At 41.1% G+C, this 25,089-nt stretch overlaps 1 protein-coding gene across 3 annotated transcripts in view; it reads left to right on the top strand.

The window, feature by feature from the left end:
- Positions 1–1,671: 1,671 nt before the first annotated feature.
- DCBLD2 (discoidin, CUB and LCCL domain containing 2) overlaps positions 1,672–25,089 on the top strand; it is an 80,869-nt gene continuing 57,451 nt past the window's right edge. The window contains exons 1-3 of one of the 3 annotated variants that reach the window (XM_025416898.3): positions 1,672–2,413; positions 18,064–18,186; positions 18,933–19,160. In XM_025416898.3, the coding sequence (XP_025272683.2) occupies positions 2,053–2,413; positions 18,064–18,186; positions 18,933–19,160 (712 nt within the window). In that variant the 5' untranslated portion in view covers positions 1,672–2,052. Of the gene's footprint in view, positions 2,414–18,063; positions 18,275–18,932; positions 19,161–25,089 lie in introns of those variants that run through there. The other 2 variants (XM_025416915.3, XM_025416906.3) reach the window with 2 other exon arrangements.

The raw sequence follows: 25,089 nt of genomic DNA, 5'->3' as shown, positions 1-25,089 counted from the left end.
TATCGTGGCACGAGTCTAACTTCCAAACTGATGCTGACAGCAATGATTTTGTTCACTTCCTCCACAAAATGTAGGCTCCTCCTACTGAGATTTATATCCAGTGCCTACATGAGTCCCATACCACAGTAGGGTCCAACAGACATTCCAAAATTGCTTATTGGATAAACTTGGTAGAAGAGTTGAATGCATGAGGGCTTTATAGTGGAGTTGAACAGAATGACCTCCAGAGTCCTTTCCAATTCTTAGCTTTTCATTTGAAGGTACTAGTCCCTTCCATGGTTTTGAGTATCACATCCGTTTATTACTCTCACCCATGACTTCAAGGTACTCCTCAACCTAAACTTTGGACCAAAATGTCCACCTGTTTCAAATACTAGCAGCTGAGTGAGCCTCTCAAATTCAGTACGTCCGAAATTACTTCACTTGCCTGCACAACCCAATCCACCTTTCCAGTTTTCTGTATTTGTGGATGACACCATCCTCTTCTTAGGGGCCCATGTTAAAAACATTTTGGATGGCACCTTTCTCCTAAAACCAATCGCTGGGGCAGCCCCGGTGGGCCAACGGTTTAGCGCCGCCTGCAGCCCAGGGCCTGATCCTGGGGTCCCGGGATCGAGTCCCACATCGGGCTCCCTGGGTGAGGCCTGCTTCTCCCTCTGCCTGTGTCTCTGCCTCTCTCTCTAATAAATACATAAAATCTTAAAAAAATAAAATAAAACCAATCGCTGCCTCGTCCTGAGGATTTCCCTCCCCCACCAAACCAGTTGTCCTTGTCCTTGCATTTACCCAGTTTCCATCTCTCACGAGCATTTGTTGCATCCTGACTTTCACGATGTATTTCCCTCTCTACCAACACTAGATCCTGGAGGATTTCTGTATTAGGGCTGTTAATCCCACAAGTGTCAGCATAGGGCTTGCAAGCGCATAGCAGGTGCTCAACACCTCTTGGAAGAATGGCTGAACGAATGCTGGGATGTTAGGTTTAAACTGCTGTGGGGGCATGGATCGTGCTATATGTGGTTTTGTTTTTTTTGTCCTGCTCCCAGTAGAGTAAAATAGTGGAAGGCATAGGAAAAAAGAAATACATATTTTTTTGAATTGAACCCTGTATTTTTTTAAAAATTTAACTCGGAGTTGCTGCAGCAATCGGCTGTAGTTTTCATTTAAAAACAAACAAAAAAAAACAAACGCCACACACGCTCTGCTTTTTTTTTTTTTTTCCTGTAAAAGGTTTCTCAGGCGCAGGCCCCAGCGACGAGCCTCCAGGAGCCTGGGCGCCCACCCCTCGCGGTGGCCTGATGCGCGGCGGGGAGGAGCGAGGCGGGCGGGGCAGCCCGGAAGGCCCGGCGAGGGCGGGCGGCCGCGGCGGCCGGAGCGGCTCGGGCTGCGGGCCCAACAATGAGCGGCGCGCGCGCCGGGCCGGGCGGGGGGGCGGGGCCGGGGCCGGGGGCGGGGCCGGGGGCGGGGCCCGGGCGGGGGCGGGGCGACGCCTCCGTGGGCTGCAGGCGATTGGAGCCGAGCGACGGGGGGCGGCTCAGCCCCGGGAGAGGGCCGGGGAGCTAACGGGCCGCCCGCGGACGGAGCGCGCCGATTGGAGGGCGCGGAGGGAGACGCGCCGGAGCCGGCCGCCGATTGGCCGCGGCGGGCCGGGGGCGTGGCCAGTGCGCGCCGGAGGGAGCGCGAGGGAGCGGGCGGCCGGCCTGCCAGCCAGCCCCTCGGAGCCCGGGCGTGTGCCGCGAGCCGGGCCGGCGGAGGACCGCGGGGCGGGAGGCGCGAGCCCGGCTCCCGCGCAGCCGCCCGCCGCGGCTCCAGCGCCCCGCTCCCTTCGCTCTCCCGCCGCGCCCCGCTCTGGGGTCTCGGGGAGGGGGAGCGAGGGCAGGACCTGAGCGGGCGGCGAGAGCGGCGAGAGCGGCGAGAGCGGCGCGCGGGGCGGACGGGGTCCCGGCGCGGGGCTCAGCGCGGCCGCCGCTCGCTCTCCCGCCGCCGCCGCCGCCGCCGCCGCCGCCTCGCCCCGGGCGCCCGCACTATGCAGGCGGACCGCCGGCCGCCGCGATGGGGAGCGGGGCGCCGCTGAGAGCCGGGCTCAGCCCTCCCGCTCCGCGACTGCGGGCCGCGGCCGCCGCCGCCCCCGCCCCCGCCCCCGCCCGGGCCGCGCTCCCCCTCTCCCGCCCTCTCCCTCCCCGCGGCGGCGGCTGCTCCTCCTCCCCCTCCTCCTCCTCCTCCTCCCTCTCCTCCTCCTCCTCCTCCCTCTCCTCCTCCTCCTCCTCCCCCTCCTCCTCCTCCCCCTCCTCCTCCTCCCCCTCCTCCTCCTCCCCCTCCTCCTCCTCCCCCTCCTCCTCCTCCCCCATGCCTCTGTCCCTCCTGCTGCTCCTTATCCTGGTCCTGCTCCTCGAGGACGCCGGAGCCCAGCAAGGTGAGCGGGGCCCGGGAGGGTGCGGGGCCCCGGGACGTGAGCCGGAGGTGCAGATGCACGGGGGGGGGGGGGGGGGGTGCCTGGGACCCGGTGGGACCTCGCGGGACCGGGCGGCACCCGGCCGGACCCTCCCCTCGCGGGCTTCAGCTGCAAAGGTGGGCTCTGCCTGTGCCCCCCGCCCCCCCCCACCTGGCGCGCCTTTACTTTTTGACAAAGCCTCTGGCTTTCCTGAAAAGAGAGAAGCGAGACCCGGCTAGGAAGGCCTCCCTCTTGGTAGTGGATTCTTCTCGGGGGAACCTTTGGGAGGAAAAAGAGAAGTTTTGGAGGCGTGATTCCCGAAAGTTAGGCTAAGATGATGGAGAGCCCAGGAGGGCAAGATAATTAAAGAGCGTCTTAAACTAATTGAAGGCAACTGGCGACACTTCTCTTTCGTGGAAATGCTCAGGTTCACACGCGAATGGCCCTGACTGTGGGTAGCTTTGAGCCTTGGGCTCGGGCCTTGCGGTTCAAGGCCCCTTCTGTGACCCCTGGTGGGCTGGGCGGCCTGGGTGCCCCGCCTACGAGCTGTGCTCCCAGATGGAGCACTCCGAGTTACAAGGGTAAGGAGCCCTTTCAGAAAGTGACAAAACTTTCTTTCCCCTACAGACCTTGAAATACCTATTTCAGAATCGAGCAAAACTTATTGAATAATGATCATAATGGAAAGAGAATGCAGGGCCCATTCCTACTCCCCCCCCCCACCACCCTTTAGTACTATTTTCAGGCAGCGAACCGCAATGTTTTAATCAGTTTGGCATCAGTTATTGAACACATTTTTCCATTGCATTTCCGTTTTTACTGCAGTGACAAGGATATGGCTTGGTTTGTTACTTATTGCTGGGAAGATTTTTAAGTTGATCTCCATGTTTAAGTCCAGCTTAAATGTTGCTCTCGAATGGTTTTCAGTAAAGTGTGGAATCATGGCCATAAGCCTGTCATTATGAAGATGCTGAAACTTTGACAGGCATGTGGAAGTATAATCTAACAATAAAGAGAAATATATTTTGCAAACTGACTTCTTTTTGTTCTAGGCACATTCCTACATGTCTAACTTAAAATGTAGAGGCTTAGCGTTCAGGTTTTTAGTTAGATCGTCTTCTTAAATAAATTCTTAAACAGCAGCATTTACTAAATTAAAATGTTGAATCCTTACCCCCAACTGAAGTTTTCGAGTGTATGCTTATATTTTCCTTCTAGTAGGAGGAGGGAAAAAAAAAAAAAAAAAAAACCAGGAAGGCTTATATACGACCAGCGCTAATTGGGACTTAACTTTGTGGCAGGCGGGCACAATGCTAAGTGGTTTCTCTGTATTAAGACACTTAATCCTTACCATACCCACCTGAGATAAATCGCCTTATCCCATTTCAAACAGAAAGGAACTGAGACACAAAAAATATAAAGTACAGAAAGGAATGTAACTACATAAACAGAATAATCTATTCCTTGATACAGAAAGGAATGTAGCTACCTAAGCAGAATATTCAGTTTTGCTTATTTCTAGGGTGAGAGTGTTTCTATCATGTTTTTAAAAAAATCTTTTTAGAATTTCCTGAACTTGGCCTAATTAACATGCAAATATTATTACCTCATTTTCTTTCCAGGTGTAATTTCAGTTTGTAGCACAGCATTTTAACGAATACATGGTCCTCTTTCACAGTGATGTCTTATATAAATTGTGTAGATTAACACAAATAGAAATCATGGTGGTAATTTAAAAGACCTCTGATTTCTAGTTCTTCTTAGTTGATTGGGTAAATTTTGTGAAGTCATTTCATTTCTTTGTCTATCAGTGATATGAGAATACGTATCTATTTTGTAGCCTAACAAAAGTGAAATGATAGTACATAGGAGTGTTGCAAATGGAAAAGCATAATATAGCTGTGATTATTGTTATTAATTTTGAGTTTATTAAGCTGATAAATAAGAACCAGTTAGGTGGATATCACTGGACACGCAGGAATTGTGTGAAATTTCTATTTTCTAATTTTTAAAAATTCTGTTTTTTACCCAAAAGACCCTGATGCAGACTGTAGTGGAATTGCTTTTAGACCAGTCTTAATTAATCTGACACATGCTTTGGGGTGCACTTGGTATTCTCTCACATAAACTGAGAAGAAGTCTAATTTCAAAATGAGAAGCAGTGTTTTAAAACACCTATAGAATTTTTAATAATGGGATTGTCGACATATTGTAGTGTTAGGTGACAAACTTGAGTTTTTACTATTATAAGAAATCTTAGGAAGAAGACTGAAGAGAAGTAATAAAATAATAGTTGTCTTTTGGTGGTAGAGTTGTGGGTAATTTTTGTATGCTTTTCCCAATTTTCTGCAGTTAACAAAGAATCAAAATGTAAGCTGTGAAAAAATGTTTTGCGATGCTTAGATTTTTCTTTCTTTAGTCTCGGTAGAAATGCGTTCAGTGTATATGTTGAGGAAGAACTGTGCTTCAGGAATTTTTAAAAATCTCTCAGACATCGTTTTGAAGTAGCAGAAGGTGTTCACTCTCATTCCAATTGTCGTTTACCCTGGAACCACACAGGTTTCAACTGCACAGATCCATTTGTATGCGCCAGTTTTTTTTTCCCCAATAAATATATTGGAAGCTTTGGGGAAGGCTTACAACAGTTTGAAAAAAGTTGCAGAGGAACTGCATAGCCCAGAAGTATTTTAACAATTAAGAATAAGGAAGGTATTATTTTATAAGAATACAGTATATAATACCGGTAACATACAGAATACATGTTAATAGGCTGTTTATGTAATCTGTAAGGCTGATCAGGCTTCTGGTCACCAGTAAGCTGCGAACAAAGTTTTGAGGGAGTCCGAAGTTACAGACGGATTTTTGACTACACACAGGGAGGTCAGTACCCTTAACCCCTGAGTTGTTCAGGGATCAGCTGTAATGCTCTACATATCTATTCCTGAGCGGGTTTTCTGCTGTCAGAGTGATTTTTCTTTTTATTTGGCTCAGAATAAAATTTATCATTGGTCTGAAAATTTGTCAACCTTTCATAGCAGGGATGTATTTTAACCAATATTATTTCATTTATTTGTAAATAGATTGTGTCTCTGCACATTTAATTTTCTGTGATGGTGTTTTAGATATAGCTTACGTTTTTGTATTTTTAAGTTCTAAGTTTGAGTTGAGTTCATCTTCAGAATATTTTTGCTGTTGAAAGCATTTTTTTTTTCCTGTAACACGTCCCAAAGACTTAATTTGGTCAAATTTATTATGATGATTGCATATTTGCTACTGTAATAAATGTATTTAATAGGAAGTTCAGAGTCTACTGTGAATAATTCTGTGTCTCTGATTTACATCTTGACTAGAAATTTGTGTCCCCTCATCTCAGGAGCTCAGCTTCCTCCTTCGTGTCCTGGAGGGTTTGGCTACCTTCTAGGTTAGATTATTATTGGAATGTGGTAAAATATCAGGGAATTAATTTTTTTTACGATTTCCTTTTTTTTTTTCTTTTAAGATTTTATTTATTTATTCATGAGAGACACAGGCAGAGGGAGAAGCAGGCTCTATGCAGGGAGCCCGACGTGGGACTCAATCCCGGGTCTCCAGGATCACGCCCTGGGCTGAAGGTGGCGCTAAACTGCTCAGCCACCTGTTTATGTCTATTAATATGAAATATTTGTGAAAGTACTGATTTTTGTTTGCATAAATACACGAAACAAGTTCATTCTTAATCATTCAACTTCACAGTGATGTCAGAACTAATGTGTGGGGAAAAAATTGTTTTCTGTCATGTAGTGGCTTTATTTGGTTGTGAGGCAGGTAAATAGTTTTCCAACAGTATTTGTAAATTGTCAGAAATGAAGAGCACATCTCCCTCAGCAATGGTCATTTGTAATTATTTCTAATATTGACATTAGGTTAATTTAGAATTTTCCACTGTCTTGTCTTGGCAAAATAAAACATTAGACTCTTGGGACTCCTGGGTGGCTCTGTGGTTGAGCGTCTGCCTTCGGCCCAGGGGCATGATCCTGGGGTCCCGGGATGGAGTCCCACATCGGGCTCCCTGCATGGAGCCTACTTGTCCCTCTGCCTGTGACTCTGCCTCTCTCTCAGTGTCTTTTGTGAATAAATAAATAAAATCTTAAAAAAAAAAGGCCTCTTACATGTAGTTTTGTTCAGAGGTAAAAATCAGAACATCCTTCTTCTGCTATATTTCTGATTAATTTTGCCGAGTGAAAATTAGAAATACAGCATAAATTCCATATTTGCTAATGATTAGGTTTAAAATCCACATTTTAAAAACTCAAATGAAAAATCAATTGTAGAATTGTAAGTCATTGATTTTAGGTAGATTTCCCTATGCTTTAAGCAAAGAGGAAACATTAATTCCCTCTGGAGATGGTTAATAACTCTGTCTGAACATCTGAGCTTCATTCTAGAAGACCCAATAATAAAAAAAACTACCTTAAGATCGTGAAATTGGTGTTAAGTGAAAGTACCAGCGCTACAATGAAAATGACAAATGAATTAATTTCCAAGAAGAAATCATAAGGATATATATGATGAGGAAAGGCTACACGTGTATAGAAGTGGTTTTAAGTTTAGGATTATACTTAACAAAATGAACCATGAACCTAGGATGGGAAAGCTCAGGTAGTAATGTTGGGCATTAATGGAATGCATGCAAATAGCTTCTATTTGAGCTTCTTAATTCGTTGGAAGGATGTAGCATGATGACCTAAAATTGTCAGGTTTAGGAAAAGCTTCGTAGAGATAGTGAAATGTGATTGTTGAAAGACGAAGTGAGACAACTTGGTGGTTTTTCTTGTGCGGTTCATGGATTCAGTTTACTTTGTAACAACCTTACTACACAGCCTTGCCACTTTATTTATTAAATATTGTACAGATAATTACAGTTGTTTAAGACCAAAAACTTGATCATTATCCACAGTTCTACCCCCTAATCTATCAGCTTACTATTCATATGTTTCTTCCTATTCCATATTCACACTCCTACATAATAATCTTACATGGTTGTAATTTTAATCGTGTTATGTTCCATAGGGGTGTTGTGTTGAAATTAATTGTGTACTGTGTAGGCTAATTTAGCACCCATAGGAATACATAAAAATACAGCAAAAAAAATATTCAAAATGTAAAAATTCATCACAAGGCATTATGAAGTAATTACTCTATTGTTTGGAATTGCTGTTACAGTATTTTCTTTACTCCATCTGATTGAATTCTTCATCTAGGGTGGAGTCTTTTAAGAAGATATTTCTGTGCAAAATATTAGCTTAGAAACCTATGTAATGCAAATTTCCCAGATCATTATGTGGATTAAATGCCTGCTAAAACATTACCTACTAATCATCCTGCACGCTGAAGGATATGTAGCTGGAAGAAAAATGTTGATTAGCCACTTGAATTATGGAGATGCTGGTTCCCTCAACTGCCCTCTGAGAGTGGGCAAGGCTTTTGTTGAGTTGGGTGCATGCAAGTTGGGGGCAAAACTGAATTGCTTGGTTGATAAGGAAAAGATGCTGGTACTCTTTATCATCCTTTCATTGAGAACCTGCAGCATGACGTAGTACCAACTATGAGCTTCCAAGCATGTGTGCACGTATGTCCTGAGACATTTAGAGAAGAGTAAAACATTTTGTCTTCAGAGAACCTACCGTGTAGTTGGGGAAATAATTATCTTTAAGTTGCATATATAATTCAAGGGAGGTTGCATTTTGCTGTGGGTTTGCAGGGAAGAAACACTTGTGGTGCCTAAGGAGGTAGAAGCCTTTTTTTTTTTAATTTTTTTTTTAATTTTTATTTATTTATGATAGTCACAGAGAGAGAGAGAGAGAGGCAGAGACACAGGCAGAGGGAGAAGCAGGCTCCATGCACCGGGAGCCCGACGTGGGATTCGATCCCGGGTCTCCAGGATCGTGCCCCGGGCCAAAGGCAGGCGCCAAACCGCTGCGCCACCCAGGGATCCCTTTTTTATAAAGTTATTTTAACTGAGTGAGCTTTGAAGGATTTGTAGGTTTGTAGGCCACAAGGATGACAGACGTTTGAGAAGTAAAGATCACAGTATCAAAATAGCAGGGAGTCAGGAAGGCCTGGGTGTGGAAGCCTAGCCTGTTGCAAGACTCTAAGCTCCTGGTCCTGGCTTCCTGCCTCCTTCCTGAGCCCCAGGCCTTGCTCCTGCCTAATAATCGGGTGGATATTGACAGGTTGGTTACTGCTGGCCATGGTTCTGGGGCACTGGGGTATTGCCTTTCTGAAGCAGTGTGGCTGGCAGCCTCTTGATCACCTGTAAGATATAATCCAAACTCCTTTGCATATTATACATGTAATTTTTTCACAGCATGGTCTCTCCTTTCCTCTCTGACCTAATCTCATGCCAGCATCTGTCACCTTTTATATGTAGCTCACGGGTAAGACTGAACTACTTTTTATTGCTCTAGAGTATAATTTCATGGTTTTTTTGCCTTGTTCCCTATACTGACTTCCTTACACATGCTATTTTCTCGGCTTAGAAAGGCCTCTTCCTTTCCCTGCCTGCTTGGTAAACTCCTAATATCCCTTCAGAACCCTTCTTGGGTATTATCCCTGAGAGGAGTTCTTTGACTGTCACCACACACTCATCTCCAGATGGGACGTTTCAGTTATGTCTATTCATTCATTAATCACACTGAAAATTAGAGATTAGTCCTGGCAGAGAGTTTTACTCATTTTCTTGTTTCTAATATGCAGCATGATGTCTGTCATTCAAAACACATGAATTAAGAAGGCATTTCTGGAGTGAACCTGCTGCCCCAGGCCCATGATTTGGTGTTGGTCTCTGGGCATCTCCTCCCCAGGCTCCGTTAGCGTCAGAGCCTGCACTTCTCGGGCTCATGGGAGGAGAGCCTGCTCTTGCACCTGACTACCTCCTTGCTCAGGGCCTAACATTCCGCCTAGGGTCTCCCAGCTGCCCTCCGTCTGGGACCTAGGTAGGCTTCTCTGCTCCCTAGGTGGAAATTCCACCAGAACTCTGCACACAGCCATGGCTATTCTCAGAAAACACTGCCGTGCCCACCTTGTCCGATTGGTCATCTTGAAGAGCAGCAGCCTAAATCAGTGTCAGCAGATGGGGTGCCCTTCTTGGCCCTGTCTTTCAAACTCTGATTTGAGTGACTGCCACTGGCATTATCAGAGTCCCCCAGTCATGGTTCTAGTAGTTGCCTTGCCTCCTCTTTCTTTGACGGCTCCAATTCCTGGAGAATGTTCAGGTAGTTTCAGTAATCTGGTGTCAGAGGAAAGTTCATGAGAAATGAAAGCAGAAAAGTCCAGTGGTAACAAATCGTGGAGGACTTTCCGTGGAGGGCCAGACAGGAGTTTGTACCTGAAGTGTTAGCCAGGCATCATCCTTAGGTTCCTCTGCCTTCATCCGTTCCACTTGTCTCTCTCGAGGTTCACTTTGTCATCCCAGCCTCCCGTGTCCCTCCTGCCTTTGATGCCCTTCTCCTTGTCAGATCCCATATGTGGCTACGTGCCAGTCCTCCCGGCCTTCTCTGATTCTGGGTAGCTCAGGGCTATTGGAGAAAGTCATGTGGCCAGTGGGACTGGATCTACCGCAGTGAGGACTACTGAGCAAATCTCCAGCTGTGTAGACCAAACCCCGGCCCTGCTTGCATCCCCACACAGTATAACTGCCTCCTTCCTTTCTTCCCCAAACCATCTCTTCCTCTTGTCCAGGACACTGCTGTGTCAGGGAATGTAAGTCATGTTATAGTATAATTTTTTGTTAATGTTTTAGTATAATTTAAACTCGAATGGTGTTTCTTATTCTGTACCTGGAATCATGCTCAAAATACCCACTGGCTCATGTACATTTTTCTTCTGGGCTGTTGGCTTTCCAGGTACCTAACATCTAGGCTTTTTGGAGTGACGACCGTTCTCATGAGTAGACTCCATCCGTGCTGTGCGTTTTCCTAGTATGTGGCGCGCAGCAAATACTCATTAAATATGGATTTCCTTGCAGCCTAGTCTCCATTCTCCTGCAAGTATCATTTAAACTGCCAGATTTTTTTTTTTTCCTTTTTTGGTTTTGGCTTGTGTTTACTCTGAAAAACCTGAACACTTTCTTCGTCTCTACTGTTTCATACTTTGGTGGACTTTGAAAGTATGGAGACTTTGGAGTCAGATGCACCTGCATTTAAATACTAGGCATGTCAATCGAGGATATCTACTACCACTCTTATTGTTGTTAAATCTCGAAGTCCCCTCTTTTTCTAGAATGTTTGGGGGCTGGGATCAAACCTGTTTGGGTAGTCAGTTTTTGTCGAATGAATCTGTACGAGTGGAGGTGGTTAATACATAAGCAGGTGACAGCTTTGAGGACGAGGAGAAGGTTGTAGACTCTATGGTAACTGAAAACTAAGTAGGGAGATGCGCAGAATGGAGGAAGACCTGAGCAGCAGCAGCAGTCAGTATTAAGATAAGTCCATGAAGATGCTGGAGAAGTTGCAATTAGTTCAAAGAACTGAGCCAGGGAAGAATTTTAAGAAGGAGGGAGGGAAAATCGGAAGGAAGAAAGATGGGAGGGAAGGAAGGGTCAGCAATGCTAGATAATCTGGAATGGTCACAAATGATAAGGATGGAAAAGTATCCACTGACGTTTGGCAGCTTGGAAACCACCCACTTGGGTGAAGAGTTTCCTTGGGGAGGTAGGTCTGTGTTTTGTAGGGCTGCCATTGCAAATTAGTACAAATTTAGGTGGCCTAAAACAACAGAACCGTGTTGGCATATAGTTCTGGAGGCTAGAATTTTGAAATTGGGTTATCAGCAGGGCCATACTCTCTGAAGATGCTAGGGGAGGCTCTTTCCTGGCCTCTTCCTAGCTTCCGGCCGTTTTAATCTTTAGAGTTCCTTTGTATCAGTCCAGTCTCTGCCTCTATAATGTAGCAGCCTTCCTGTGTCTGTATCTGTGTCCAGATTTTCACCTTTTTATAAGGACACCACTTTTTATTAGGGTCCACCCTCATCCAGCATGACCTCATTGTAACTTCATGACGTCTGCTAAGACCCTGTTTCCAAATACAGTTACATTCATTGGTACCAGAAATTAGGACTTAAACATATCTTTTTGGAAGGGATGCAGTCCAGCCTTTAACAGTCCGGAAGATGAATTGCAGTGCTTTGAAACTTAGAACAGGAAGCAAAGAAGTAAGATGTCAATTATGGAGAACAGAAGAAATTTCTCTGTAAAAGAAAGGAAAAGTGAGCAAGGAAATGGTAGATGTTGGGGGACACTAGATGGAACGAATTTTCTGTGGTATTTTGTTGTTGCTGTTAGTGTTAGCGTTCTATGATTTGTTAAAGTGCAAAACCTAGGACCCACCGTGGAGCTATTTTACAGGTTATAATTTGCAAAAGAGGCAAAACTATACCTGCTTTGCAAATATAAAATGAACACATGTCAAAGATTTTATTCATTTCATTCATTAATGAGGGAGCCACTAATGTTAAGTCCTGTCCAGAGAGTATTTGAGATACTAAGTGGTGTTTATAATCATAGGATATGATCACTAGATTAGATGGCTAAGGCCAGTAGGGTCATAAACAGTAACCTTCGGGATTATCTTTTCAGCTGGACAAAAGTGATCTGCATCTCTACTAGACAACAGTCGGTATGTTAACATGCAACCCAAACTGGGACCTTTAAGCAGTGATAAATACCAAGTCCAGCTAACTGTTTTGTCCTATAAATCTTTGGGCAGCTTTTGGCTTTTGTGACATTGAAAAGATGTGCTGCTCACCTTTTTTTTTTTTTTTTTTTTTTTTTTAACCAATTTCCAAGTTTAAGATCCTTTTTCTGATGTGTTTATTAGAATCTAGGGAGATAGAGAGGGGGGAATCTCAGAACCTTTACTTAGCCCTTAGGTATTCTAATGTTGATCTGAGAATCACTGAATAAGGGTGAAACTGAGTGGCATTGAGTGCCCATTTGAGATTGGAACCCATTACTTTTTTTTTTTTTTTTTTTTTTTTTTTTAAGATTTTGTTTATTTATTCATGAGAGACCCGGAGAGAGAGGCAGAGACACAGGCAGAGGGAGAAGCAGGCTTTTCACAGGGAGCCCGTTGTGGGACCCGATCCCAGGACCCCAGGATCACACCCTGAGCTAAAGGCAGACACTCAACTGCTGAGCCACTTAGGCATCCTCCTGGAACCCATTACTTTAATGACACCTATCCCCCTGGAGTTTGTGACTCCCCCCCCCCCCCCCCCCCCCCCCAGTAGTGCTCAGCTCCTTGGCAGATCATATGATCCAGGAATGAGGGTTTGGGAGGGAGATGGTCAGGAAGGACACAAAGGCTAGGAAGTAAAGGTACCAGGAAGAGGTAGTTAGTGCCAGATGTGAAGTCTAGGCTGGGCAGGGAAAGCCATGAGGCCAGAACCAGATTGATAGATGGGGAGAAAAGAGAGACGTCAAGTTCACAGAAAGTATGTGGGTATGAGAGAGCTGCAAGGTCAGGACACCCACCGACCAGCAGAGTGAGACCGCAAAGTTTCTGAGTGTTCACAGGTGGGTGGGCGTGCCTCTGACAGTGGCAAAAGTCAAGTCCAGGTGGTGGTCCTGAGAGAGTTACTGAAGGTCATCGTGGAGAGGAGGAGTGAGAATTACTTTCTCACTGATTTATGCTTTTCACAAGACATTCCACTGGACTGTTGTTACTTTAGGTTGTGGCCAGATGCCCTCTATCTACCTAAGATGGGCAAAAGCCTTTCTGGGCTTTTACGACTGTAATAGTAGCCTCCAGCAAGGAGTGTTCATGGAGCACATTATTATAGGTAAGGCCCTCAATACTAGATATTTTCATACAATATCTCATTTAATTTTTACCCTGTGTGTCTGATTTTTAATTTTTACCCTGTGTGTGACACCCCCATTTTACAAAGCCGAGGTTTAGTAGCAATAACTAACCTGAAGGTCACGGTGAGTGGTGGGATAGGGCATTTAAATTCATTCTGTGACTCCAGAGCTCATTTGCTTAACCACTGTGTTCCAAGTTGGGTGTGTGCTTGGTGGGGATTAAAGAGGATTTATACATCTCACATTCCTTCATGTAATTCAATTTTGTAAATTATCACACATGCAGAGAATAGTTCGGGCTTAAAAAAGAATGAAGCTGGGAGCTATTTCTTTTTCTAAAAATTGCCACAGTGACCTTCTTGAGGCTTTCAGAGCATATCCATCTTGTCTAGTATTTAAAAAAAAAAATGAGTGAAATTAAAGCAGTACTGCGAATTATTTATTTGAGATTTGTGGTGGTGCAACTTTAAAAATTTAATAGTAGTAAGACTGATGTAATCCTTTAGTCCAGAAATTCACAGTGCTAAATACTGCATTAAACGTCGTCATTGTAGCCAGATGAAATAGGATGTATTAGTTAATTCTTGCAAGTTATTCCTTTGAATGCCTTTCTACTCTGAATGCCCTTTTTTTTCCAGCTGATTTATTATAAGATTTCACAAATGCATTATAAGATGGGATAGAAATGACATTTATAGGAAGTAGAGTCAGACTCAGTGGGGGTTAATCCTTGAAAGCTCACTGGAAAAGTATAAACTGTTCATAGTTTACACTGATTGTAATGAAAGTTACATTGCTCTACATTTGTGGCATGTTTGTGCAAGCTTCTGCATTTGCGTATGGTATTGTCACAGTGTATTTAGAAGTCACACAGTATTTATATTAATACTCTTCAATCATTCAGATAATTTATATTAAGTATTAGTAGTAATGTGGCTAAAATACGGGGGTGGCGGCAGGGTTACATGTAATTGGTATCATGAGCATGTGCTTATTAGAAAAAAAAACACAAACACTTGAAGTTTAGAGCAGCCTAAAATAATATGTTCTTTGTTGTATTCATTCATTGTTACTTATATATGTTTAACGTTCTTTCTGTTTTCTCTAGGGATAAGTAGTTTAAAAAAATACTGTTATTTTCCTGGAAAAATACCAAAATTTATATCTGGCTTAACACATCTGACCTTAGACTCTTCAGAGGAAGTGAACACATGTTCTGTGAGCAATCCCCCAGATAAATCGGCAGCCAAACAAAGGAGCAGTAAGATCAAATTCCAGTGTTTCTTCTCCACTGAAATTCAAAAATCGCACCAACGGGCTTCTGTCCTTTATGGCCAGTTATACTTTGGTGGAAACCGTCTAGCGGAGGAGACGCTAACAGTGATGGTGGTGTTGATGTTGGAGAAAGATGTGGTGGTGGTGGAGTTACTGGTGAGGGCGCACGGATTGGTCCTAGGATAACCATTGTGAAAGGGATTTTTCCCGTCGTAGTTATGCTGCCTTTGTCAACTCTGCCTTGAGAAAATGGCTAACGGGAGGTGGTGTTGGCTGGTCACAGGTCATCATTATTCTTTCTAGCTCACAAAGTTAAGCAGAAAATTTGGAGACTTACTCCTGACCCTATTAGCACCTTTTTTCTTTATCTTTTTTTTTTTTTTTTTTTTTTAAAGATTTTATTTATTCACATGAGAGAGAGAGGCAGAGACACAGGCAGAGGGAGAAGCAGGCTCCATGCAGGGAGCCCGTGGGACTCGATCCCGGGACCCCAGGATCACGCCCTGGGCCGAAGGCAGGCGTTAAACTGCTGAGCCACCCAGGGATCCCCGCGCCTTTTTCCAAACCCTAATTTTAAGAGCCGTTGGCCCAGGAAAGAGATGACTCCAGGGCTGTAGGCTAATGAAAAGAACATTCTCTTTCCTGTAACTTCTGTTTACTTGTTTTAAAAATCAGGAAGCGGGACTCCAGAACTCTCGTTGAACTGCTGATTGTGGGAGGGAAGTGTTCTTAGGTTGTGTGTATCTCAGTGGCCAGAACAGCGTTAGCCTTCGGGCCTTCGGGCCGGACGGAACCCAGCCGAGAAGGCTCTCAGGCCTTCCTCCCGAGACGTCCTCGCCTTTGCTCTAAGTCAGCCTCCTCAGCCTCCTCAGCCTCCTCAGCCTCAGGACGACTGACAAGTTTAAGATCAATCGTTCTTTACTCTGGGGGGCTGTCCTGTGCACCTCGGAGGATGTTCGGCAGCATTCCTGGTTCTACCCACCAGATGCCAGTAGCACGCCCCCCGCCCCCATTGTGACAACCTAAAATATCTCCAGACATTGCCAATCGGGAGGTAAAACTGCTCCCGTGGGAGCCTCCCCGTCTCCCCCCCATTCGAGCACCACCGCTCCAAGTGTAGTAGGTGCTTAGACCATAAAGAATTTTTTCCAGATTTTAGTCTTACTTTTTTAAATACTTTGGCATTTTAAGTATTGGTACAGAATAGGATTTGCTCATAACTGGAAAACTGGAGGCACGTTTTCTAATTTGAGGGTAAAAGTGAGGATAGGGTCTCCCTGGAGAGTTCAACCTAACGACCTCTGGATGCTTCCTGCAGTGGTTTCCAGAGTCCCAGTAATCTTAAAATAAATCGCTGAAAAAGGGCATTCAGAGTAGAAAAGCATTCAAAGGAATAACTTGCAAGAATTAACTAATACATCCTATTTCATCTGGCTACAATGACGACGTTTAATGCAGTATTTAGCACTGTGAATTTCTGGACTAAAGGATTACATCAGTCTTACTACTATTAAATCTTTAAAGTTGCACCACCACAAATCTCAAATACTTCGCAGTACTGCTTTAATTTCACTCATTTTTTTTTAAATACTAGACAAGATGGATATGCTCTGAAAGCCTGAAGAAGGTCACTGTGGCAATTTTTAGAAAAAGAAATAGCTCCCAGCTTCATTCTTTTTGCGGGGGACCCTTTAGCGGGTCAGGATTGTGCAGGCAGGAGTGTACAGGATGCCAGCGTAACATGTATTTCTTCCTTGGGAATAACTGAGAAAAACATTTGAAGATTGCTGGCCTAGTGATACTGTATAAGCCCAGCCTCCCCTTTCAAACTAGAATATTCTAAACATCCTCTTTGCAGCAGTAGGTGTTTGTCGAGGCCAGCACATCTATTTATCTGGTCAGGTTAAACTTATCAAATTGTCTTGGAAGTATGAAACATTCAAACTTGTACATCGTAGTAGTAGACTTGAGACCTTCTTTTAACTTTGGGTTCTGGTGCATATCATCTTTTTTGCTAGGGGAGGAAGCTCTGAACTCCATCACATATTTTAGAACATTCTTGGCACAGTCCTTGTGGACTGTTCATGCCCTCCCCCTACACAAGATACTGAAAAAAGACGGCTCCATCTTAATTGTTTTCTTCATCAGCGTGCATGCAAAAGTCCTGTTTTTCATCAGTTAGTATTTATTTTGTTAAATTGCACTTTATGGAGGAAAGGGCAAGAGACATTTTGCATATTTATTGACAAACATAAGTATGAGCATAAAGACATCTAAAAATTACTCCTAACACTGCTTATGCTCTTTGTAAAATTCATTTTAAAATGGCAACCGTAAGTTAAATAGTAGCCTGTGGGGAATACATTACATGGGACAATCTGCCATTACTAAGTCATGAATTCAGCTGTTAATAGGAAATTCTTGGGTTCCTGAAATCCATCGGCACTTCCAGTCACTTAAAAAGCTGCCTTAGTGTCTATTCACTAAAGAGAATACATTTATATTTTGAGTTATTTTATTTATTCAGTGGCTACTTTTCAAAGATTTAAACACTCCAGAAAGCACATTTTCATCTTTTCAATAGCAAGAGAACATTTCAGACTAGTTTCGTAATGTTGAAAACTCTGTCTTAGGGGATAATCTTTTTTCTCTAAGGAAAAATTGTAATGATTATTCAAAAGTTATTTATGTTACAATTCATTTATTTTCACAGTGAAGGTTTTATATCCCTGTGTTTCTAATTTAGATGATTTTCAGAAGAGATATGCAAGGTATTTTCATCATACTTGCGGAGAAAATTTGAGTGTTTTTTTTTCCTTCTGAGTTGTATAACATTTAAGTTTTATATTTGCAGAAGATCAGTGGGTGTATCACAAAAACATGTTTATTTCATGGTGCCTCTATATAGTATTGAGGGACTATGCCTAGTTTCTGTGTGTAGATTGAAAGCAGGTGTAGGGATAGCTGAAGTTCAGTGTTGCTCACAAGTTGAGCTTTATAAGAGAGGTTTGTTTAGGAAGCCAGATTGCTAGTATTGACCTTTAAAAGTGGGCCAACATTACTAGTAGGGATTTGAGAATAAAATTTCTTGATCAGAAAAGGACATGAAGTACTGTCGTCATAATGTACGTACAGAATTTTTCCTTTATTAAAGTGAGTTTTGAGACGGGTTTGAAATTACTTTTTCATTGGTACTTGTACAGTTTCCTTATTCACTGAATTAATAAATATTTTTTTTGCAGCTACTTGCCAGATACTATATTAGCTTTTAAAGCTTTCATTCATCTGTTGTAGTAAATAATATCAGCACTGCATTGTTCTTAAAAATAATAAATCAACATAATAGAAAATCCTTTTACAGACATCTGTATCCATATTGACTTTTAAATTCACCACTGTCACTTTTGATACAGTTTTTTTGTGTAAGTACAGAACTATTCCAAAGGTGATTATAAATGGCTATTTTGGAGGAAAAAAATACTATAATTTTAGTATGATGTTTTCATCTTCCTTTCAGAAGGAGATTCATTTGAATCCCATCATGAAGGAATGCTAAATGGTACAATGGGAGCAGCAACTGAAACTTCTCAGCATTGCTTGCCTCTTCTAGATGCTCAAACACCAAATTTTAGGATAAAAGGTGGATGCAAATAATAGTATGTTAAGTTACCTGAGTTCCCGTAGTGAAGGAATTCTGGAGCAGATAATGCTGCTACCAAGATATGAAGGTTATTTTTCCTAATCTTTACTAATTCATTAAACTGTTATTTTTTCTTCATCATTCTATAGGGGGAAAATGAAGTTTTTGGAGAGGGATTACTAACAAGTCCAATTTCAGTAGAATGTAAAATTAAATTTCCTTAAATATTGCTTTAATGCCTTCAACAATGAATGCCTTGAAATACTGTCATATGGTCTGTGACCTGCGTAACCTTTAGTATAAACTGTTTTTAGGTATCCTTCAACTTCTCACAGAGCTTTTAGAAGGGTTTGTGATGAATGGATGGAGCTGATCACATACTTTTATTTTTATAGTTTACATTTACTTTGAACAATATATATGAATTGATACTCTTTTAAAGATTAAATTTATTATGATATGTATATACATTTATTGTAACCTATGTTTACTTCTGTTTATTGAGATTGGAAGGTTCTTTGAACTCACTGGGGTAATCATTGATTAATTTGACCTTACCTGACATCTTTTGATCCCTGTGAGGAGATATACTAAGAACCCCGTTATCCCTTTTATCTTGTATAAGGAAAGTGTTGGTATAAAACATGTCATACATATTTTAACATTTTCACCAAAAAATCCTGATTATATATAAAGTTAAAAGTGTAATAAAGATTCATCCTTTTAACTCTTTTTTTTTTTTTAAGGTGATGGATGTGGACATACTGTACTAGGCCCTGAAAGTGGAACCCTCACATCAATAAACTACCCACAGACCTATCCCAACAGCACCGTTTGCGAATGGGAGATCCGTGTAAAGATGGGAGAGAGAGTGCGCATCAAATTTGGTGACTTTGACATTGAAGATTCTGATTCTTGTCATTTTAATTACTTGAGAATTTTTAATGGCATTGGAGTTAGCAGAACTGAAATAGGTAGGACATTTTCTTATAAATGTACATGTAATACATCACTTCCCCGAGTTTTAAAACAAAGCGATCTTTTATACTTACACTGAATAAGCAGGCTATGTAGGATGATATGCAGGAAATTATTGTGTGGATTATGTGTGGAAATCTCAAATGTGAATCTTTTGGGAAGGGGAGATTCTCATCTGTTCATTTACTCTCCACATGAGCTTGTCAGTACTTTTACAAGACGACACTGTACTGCTTCTAGAACATTAATTGTCTCGTTTTTTAGTTTTTTCTAATCATTTTATTTGCAATTAAAGAATAGAAGTATAATTCATGCTTAGGAGGCACTGTATCATGGTGATTGAGAGCATAGATTTTGGATCCAAACTGCCTGGTATCAAATCGTCACTCTGCTGTTAGCTTATGTGTGACTTTGGACAAGTTACCTGACCTCTTTTTTCGCTTGTAAAATAGGGAATGAACCAGTAACATGTAACGTGCTTAGAACAGTCCATAACACGTAATATGTGCTTACTAATGCTAGCTGCTGCTGTTATTCTTCACTGAGATCAGCAGTTCTCAATTATGGCTGCATGTTAGAGTCACTTGGAAAGATTTAAAATAATACTAGATTCTAGATAATACTATATCCCCATCCTAGACCATTTGGGTCAGAATTGATTGGGTAGGACCCACACCTCTGTATTTTTAAAAGCTTCCCAGCAGAATCTGCTTTGTAGTTATGTTGAGAATCTTTGGTTTAGAAACCAGTCCCTTTGTCTTAAAGATGGAAAAATGTTTACGACTATTTGAATGAACTAACATCATAAAATCTTGAATTCTCTGTGAATTAATTTGGAAACATGTATTGGTACCGCTGTATAAAATATCTTTCAGAATTGTAATTGGAACCCAGTGTCTTGTTTAAGCATGATGTTCATCCTCCAGAAGCCTCCTCTCCATCTGTAGTCAAATCCTTTATCTCCTCTACTTTTTGGCCTCTTACCTAGGAGAGAAGCAATTCCTGGCCAGCTTCTCTGACTGCTGATTGATAACCTCTGTTGCCTCTCAGTCAGCTCTTAATTAGTCTGGTAGCTTGATCACGGTGTGTATATTGCCATGAATATACGGTCTTGGATAAGCTTTAAGGAACTCAGATTGTCTAAGGATCTAGAAACCACTGTAACACTAATAAAGGGCAGCTGGATATTAAATGTGTGACGCAGACAGGAGTAATAATACCACCTGCATGGTCTTGTAACAGCAATAAAGAAAGGTGAGCCAGTGTCCCGTCAAACTCAGCAGTTTACAGGACAAAAGGAGCTAGAGAAACACATTTTATCAACTGTAAAGACTGTATATAAATAGCATTTTTAAAAAAGAAAGGGAATTGTGATACTTTAAGAGCTACATCTTCCAAAACTAATATGTAGATCTTGTTTTGATCTTGATTCAAGCTGCAGGAGGACATTGTTAATCAGAGAAATTTTAAGAGGAACCAGGCATTCAGTGGTAGCAGGAATGATTGTTTTTGGTGTGTTAAGGTTATAATTATTTTTTTAAGATCTGATTTGTTAGAGACGTTCCAAAGTTCAAATCTAATATACTGTTGATAGTCTTTTCTACTTTGCTTTCTCCCCACCGAACAGGGGAATCATTCCAACAGCACTGCATAGACATAGCTTTTAATTCTTCTTAACAGCTACAGAAACTCCATAGTGTGGAGGTACTACGGTTTATGTAACCTCTCTTTTATGCATAGATACTTCCAGCATTGTGCAGTTATAAACAGTGCTGCAATAAATAACTTTACACTTCTGTTTTCTTATATTCTTGGAGGTACATCTTCAGAATAAATTCCTGAAGTGTGATTATTGGTTCAAAAGATAAATGGAGATATAGCTTTGTTAGGTATTGCCAGATTCCCCCCTATAAGGGCTGTGCCAATTTGCATTTCCATTCAGCAATGCATAAAATTGCCTGTTTCCCCACAGCCTTGCTGGTGTATGCATCATCATGCTTTTGAAGCTTTGCCAGTTGATAGGTGAGAAATGGTATCTCAGTATACTGATAATTTGCATTTCTCTTACTATAAGTCACGTTGAACATATTTTGTTTGTATGTTGAAGATTCATTTTTTAAGTAACTTTATGTTTGCGTCATTTGCCTATTTTTGTCAGATTTTTTTTGGTCTTTGTCTTTCTTCCGTGCTAGGAATTCTGATACTGTCTTTTAGTGATAGTACCGCCATATGATTACATGGTGCAGACAATTTCTCCTTCTTTGTCAGTTGTCTTTTGACTTTGTATATGGAATTTGTTTATATGGATCTTTTCTTTTTTTTGCCATGCAGTTTTTTTTTCAGTGTAACAAATTTATTTCTCCTTTGCATCTGGATCCTGAGTCCTAATTGGAAAGCCTCTCCCCACATGTTTTCTTCTAATACATGTATGTGGTTTCATTCTTTTTAATAATTAGATTCTTGGTCCATTTAGGGATATTCTTTTGTGTGATGTGAAGTATAGATCTAATAGGATATCTTTTCCAAATGACTAATCACTTGTCCTAACGCTATGCATTTGAAAGTCTACCTCTGCCTCAGTGATTTGAGATACTGACTGTTATATCCTCAAGTTCTGTATATACTTGGGTCTGTTTCTGGGTTTTGTGTTGCGTTCCACTGGTCAATATTCACATATAAGATCTTATGCTTTAGGGGATCCGTGGGTGGCTTAGCAGTTTAGCACCTGCCCTTGGCCCAGGGCGTGATCCTGGAGACCCGGGATCGAGTCCCACATCGGGCTCCCTGCATGGAGGCTGCTTCTCCCTCTGCCTGTGTCTCTGCCTCTCTTTCTTTCTGTCTCTCATTAGTAAATAAAATCTTTAAAAAATAATAATAAAAAATAAAATTGTTACAGATTAAATGATAGAGGTTCTACAATATGTTTTAATGTCTAGTCTCTCTTTATGGATGTTCATTTTTAGTGTTTTCCTGGCTGTTCTTGCCTGTTTATTGATCCATATGAAGTTTTTTTTTTTTTTTTTTAAGATTTTATTTATTCATGAGAGACACACAAAGGCAGGGACACAGGCAGAGGGAGTAGTAGACTCCCTGTGGAGAGCCTGATGTGAGACTTGATCCCAGGACCCCAGGATCATGACCTGAGCCAAAGGCAGACGCTCAACCACTGAGCCACCCCGGCGTCCCAATTCATATGAAGTTTAGTTATTAGCCTGTCCAAGTTCATAACAGTGTTTGTTGGTGTTTTTATTGTGATTGTATTGTTCATAATTTGTCTTTGTTTTGTTGAGTCATCCTGTTGGAGAACAAGAGCTGCTTTTTTTCCTATTTGTTTGAATTTAATTTCATTGTTTTCAAAGGTGTTTTGAACTTTCTCATATAGATTTTACACATTTTTTTTTGTTCAAGTTATTCCTAAATATCTTCTCTGTTGCTGTTATAAGGGGAGATGGTTTGGTTTAGTTTTGTTTTGCCATTATGTCTTCTTACCAGCTACTAATTATGTGACGATGATTCCTTTCTATATGATGATTTTATATCCTACTACTTTACTGTTTTTTTTTTCTTTTCATTCAGTTTTACTCACTTTCTAAGAATTTCTGGGTACACAGTCACATCTGCAAATAGATAGTTTTACTTCTTTTCCAGTTCTTGTGCCTGTGATTGATTTTTCTTATCTAATTACATTGGCTATTACCACCAGTAATTGCTATGTCAAACAGTAGTGGAGGTAGTAGGCATCTTTTCCTTGTTCCTGATCGTAATGGGAAGGTAGCTCAGATTACCATACAAACTACCATATACTGGAAACTTATTTTCTCACAGCTTTAGAGTATGGAAGTCTGAAATCAGGGTGTCAGATTGATTTCCTGCTGAGAATTCTTTCTGCCTTATAGACAGCTACTTTATTTCTATGTCCACACATGGCAGAGAAAGAGAGGGAATGAGTTCTCTCTCTTCTTACAAGGACACTAATACTATCAGATTAGGACTTTACCCTTATGGCCTCATTTAACTTTAGTTGCCTCCAAAAAGGCCCTGTCTTTAAATATGTTCCCATGTAGTGGGAGGAGGCTGCAACAAATTAATTTGGGGGAGTACATAGCAGGAAATATTTATTGATTTCAAGTTTCTTGAGTGGTTTTCATTAGGAAAGAATTGGATTGTGTCAGAAACCTTTTTTTTTTTTTTTTTTTTTTTAGCGTCTGTGGAGATGGCTGTGAGATTTTCTTCTGAAAATCTATGTGATAGATTATATTAATAGATTTCCTAATATTGAGCAAACTTTGTGTTCCTGGAATGAATTTCCCTTTGTTGTGTCATTCTTTTACTGTGGCATTGGATTCTGTTTCCCAATAATCAATTTAGTGTTTTTTATAAATATTGATAAGCAAAAATTATAGTTTATTTTGCATTGTCCTTATTAGGTTTAGGTATTGATGTTACATATGTAAGTGCAAAGAATTAAAAGGTTTTCCTTCATTTCCACTGCTCTGGAAACATGTAAGAGACTTTTTGAACAAGCTGGTATTTGAAGGTTCCACTCTGTGAAACCATCCAGGCCTGGTGCTTTTCTGGTAGGTCCTTATTTTATTTTTTCTAAGGAGAATGATCTCTTTCAGATTTTATCTTTAAGTAGTTCAGTTTCAGTAAGCTCTTAGCCTCGTAAATTCCCCAGTTCACCTGGGCCTTCAAATTTATTTGCAGTGATGTCTGCAAAATAGAATCATATGATTTTTTTCTGATGGTTATTTCAGTGTTTTTTTCAGTGGTTATTTCCTTCATATCATTTTTGTCTTATCTGTGCTTTCTCTTTTTTTTTTTTCCTGATTATCTGCTAGTGGTTTGCCTATTTTGTCAATTTTTTCCAAAAAAATGTATTTTGATTTATTATAATTAGGTATGTTCTTTTTTTCTCCACCTTACTAATTTCTGTTTTTAGTTATTTTCTTCATTATGCTTGCTAAAGTTTTTTGTTGTTGTTGTTACCTAGCTTTTAGCAAAGAATCTTAATTCATTTATATTTATTTTATCATTGTTATTGATAAATGTGTCTAATACTGTGGGGTTTACTTGGATCACATCTTTAGGATTGATACATCACAGATTGATTTACAGAATCAGTATTTTTTTGGAAGTCTGTAACTTTGTTTTGTATTTCCTTTTTACCCAATAGATATTTATAATTTGGTTTATAGTACATAAATAAGCTTGCAATTGGAAGTACCTTTTTCTGCTGTTAAATTTTTACTACATTGTAGTCGTAAATATCTCTAAATGTGGTTGTAATAGCTCTTCTTAATGGAGCTTGCTTATATTTTCTGTATAAACCTCATATGCAACCTTTATTATGAATATCCCACATTCAGAAAAGATTTGTTCTCTAATATCAAGATGAAAGGTGTGGTACGCATTCAGGTCTGTCTTTTTTATTGTTTGGATTTTCTTTTTCCTTATTTTTAACTACTTGATCTCTTACTGGCATGTCTCTTTTATTTTTTTTTTATTTATTTTTAATTTATTTATTTTTTTTGCACCAAACACATTCGCATTTATTTTTTTTTTAAGCAAATGACAAAGATGGCATGTCTCTTTTATTCCCCCTTGTTTTTCTTTGGGTTTTGCTTTTATAAAGGTGGTTTCAGTGTTGTTGTATAGATATTCTTTTTTTTTTTTTTTTAAGATTATTTATTTATTAATGAGAGAGACACACACACACACACACACACACAGAGGCAGAGACACAGGCAGAGACACAGGCAGAGGAAGAAAGGAGCAGGCTCCATGCAGGGAGCCTGACATGGGACTTGATCCTGGGTCTCCAGGATCAGGCCCCAGGCTGAAGGTGGCACTAAACCGCTTGAGCCACCCAGGCCACCCTGTATAGATATTCTTAACTGTAATATCTTTATTTTAAATTGTGAC

Source organism: Canis lupus, chromosome 33 (assembly GCF_003254725.2).
Source record: "Canis lupus dingo isolate Sandy chromosome 33, ASM325472v2, whole genome shotgun sequence".
In the NCBI taxonomy this organism is placed as follows: domain Eukaryota; kingdom Metazoa; phylum Chordata; class Mammalia; order Carnivora; family Canidae; genus Canis; species Canis lupus.
The sequence above is the reverse complement of the archived record's forward strand: the minus strand, read 5'-3'. Positions and strand labels throughout refer to the sequence as shown.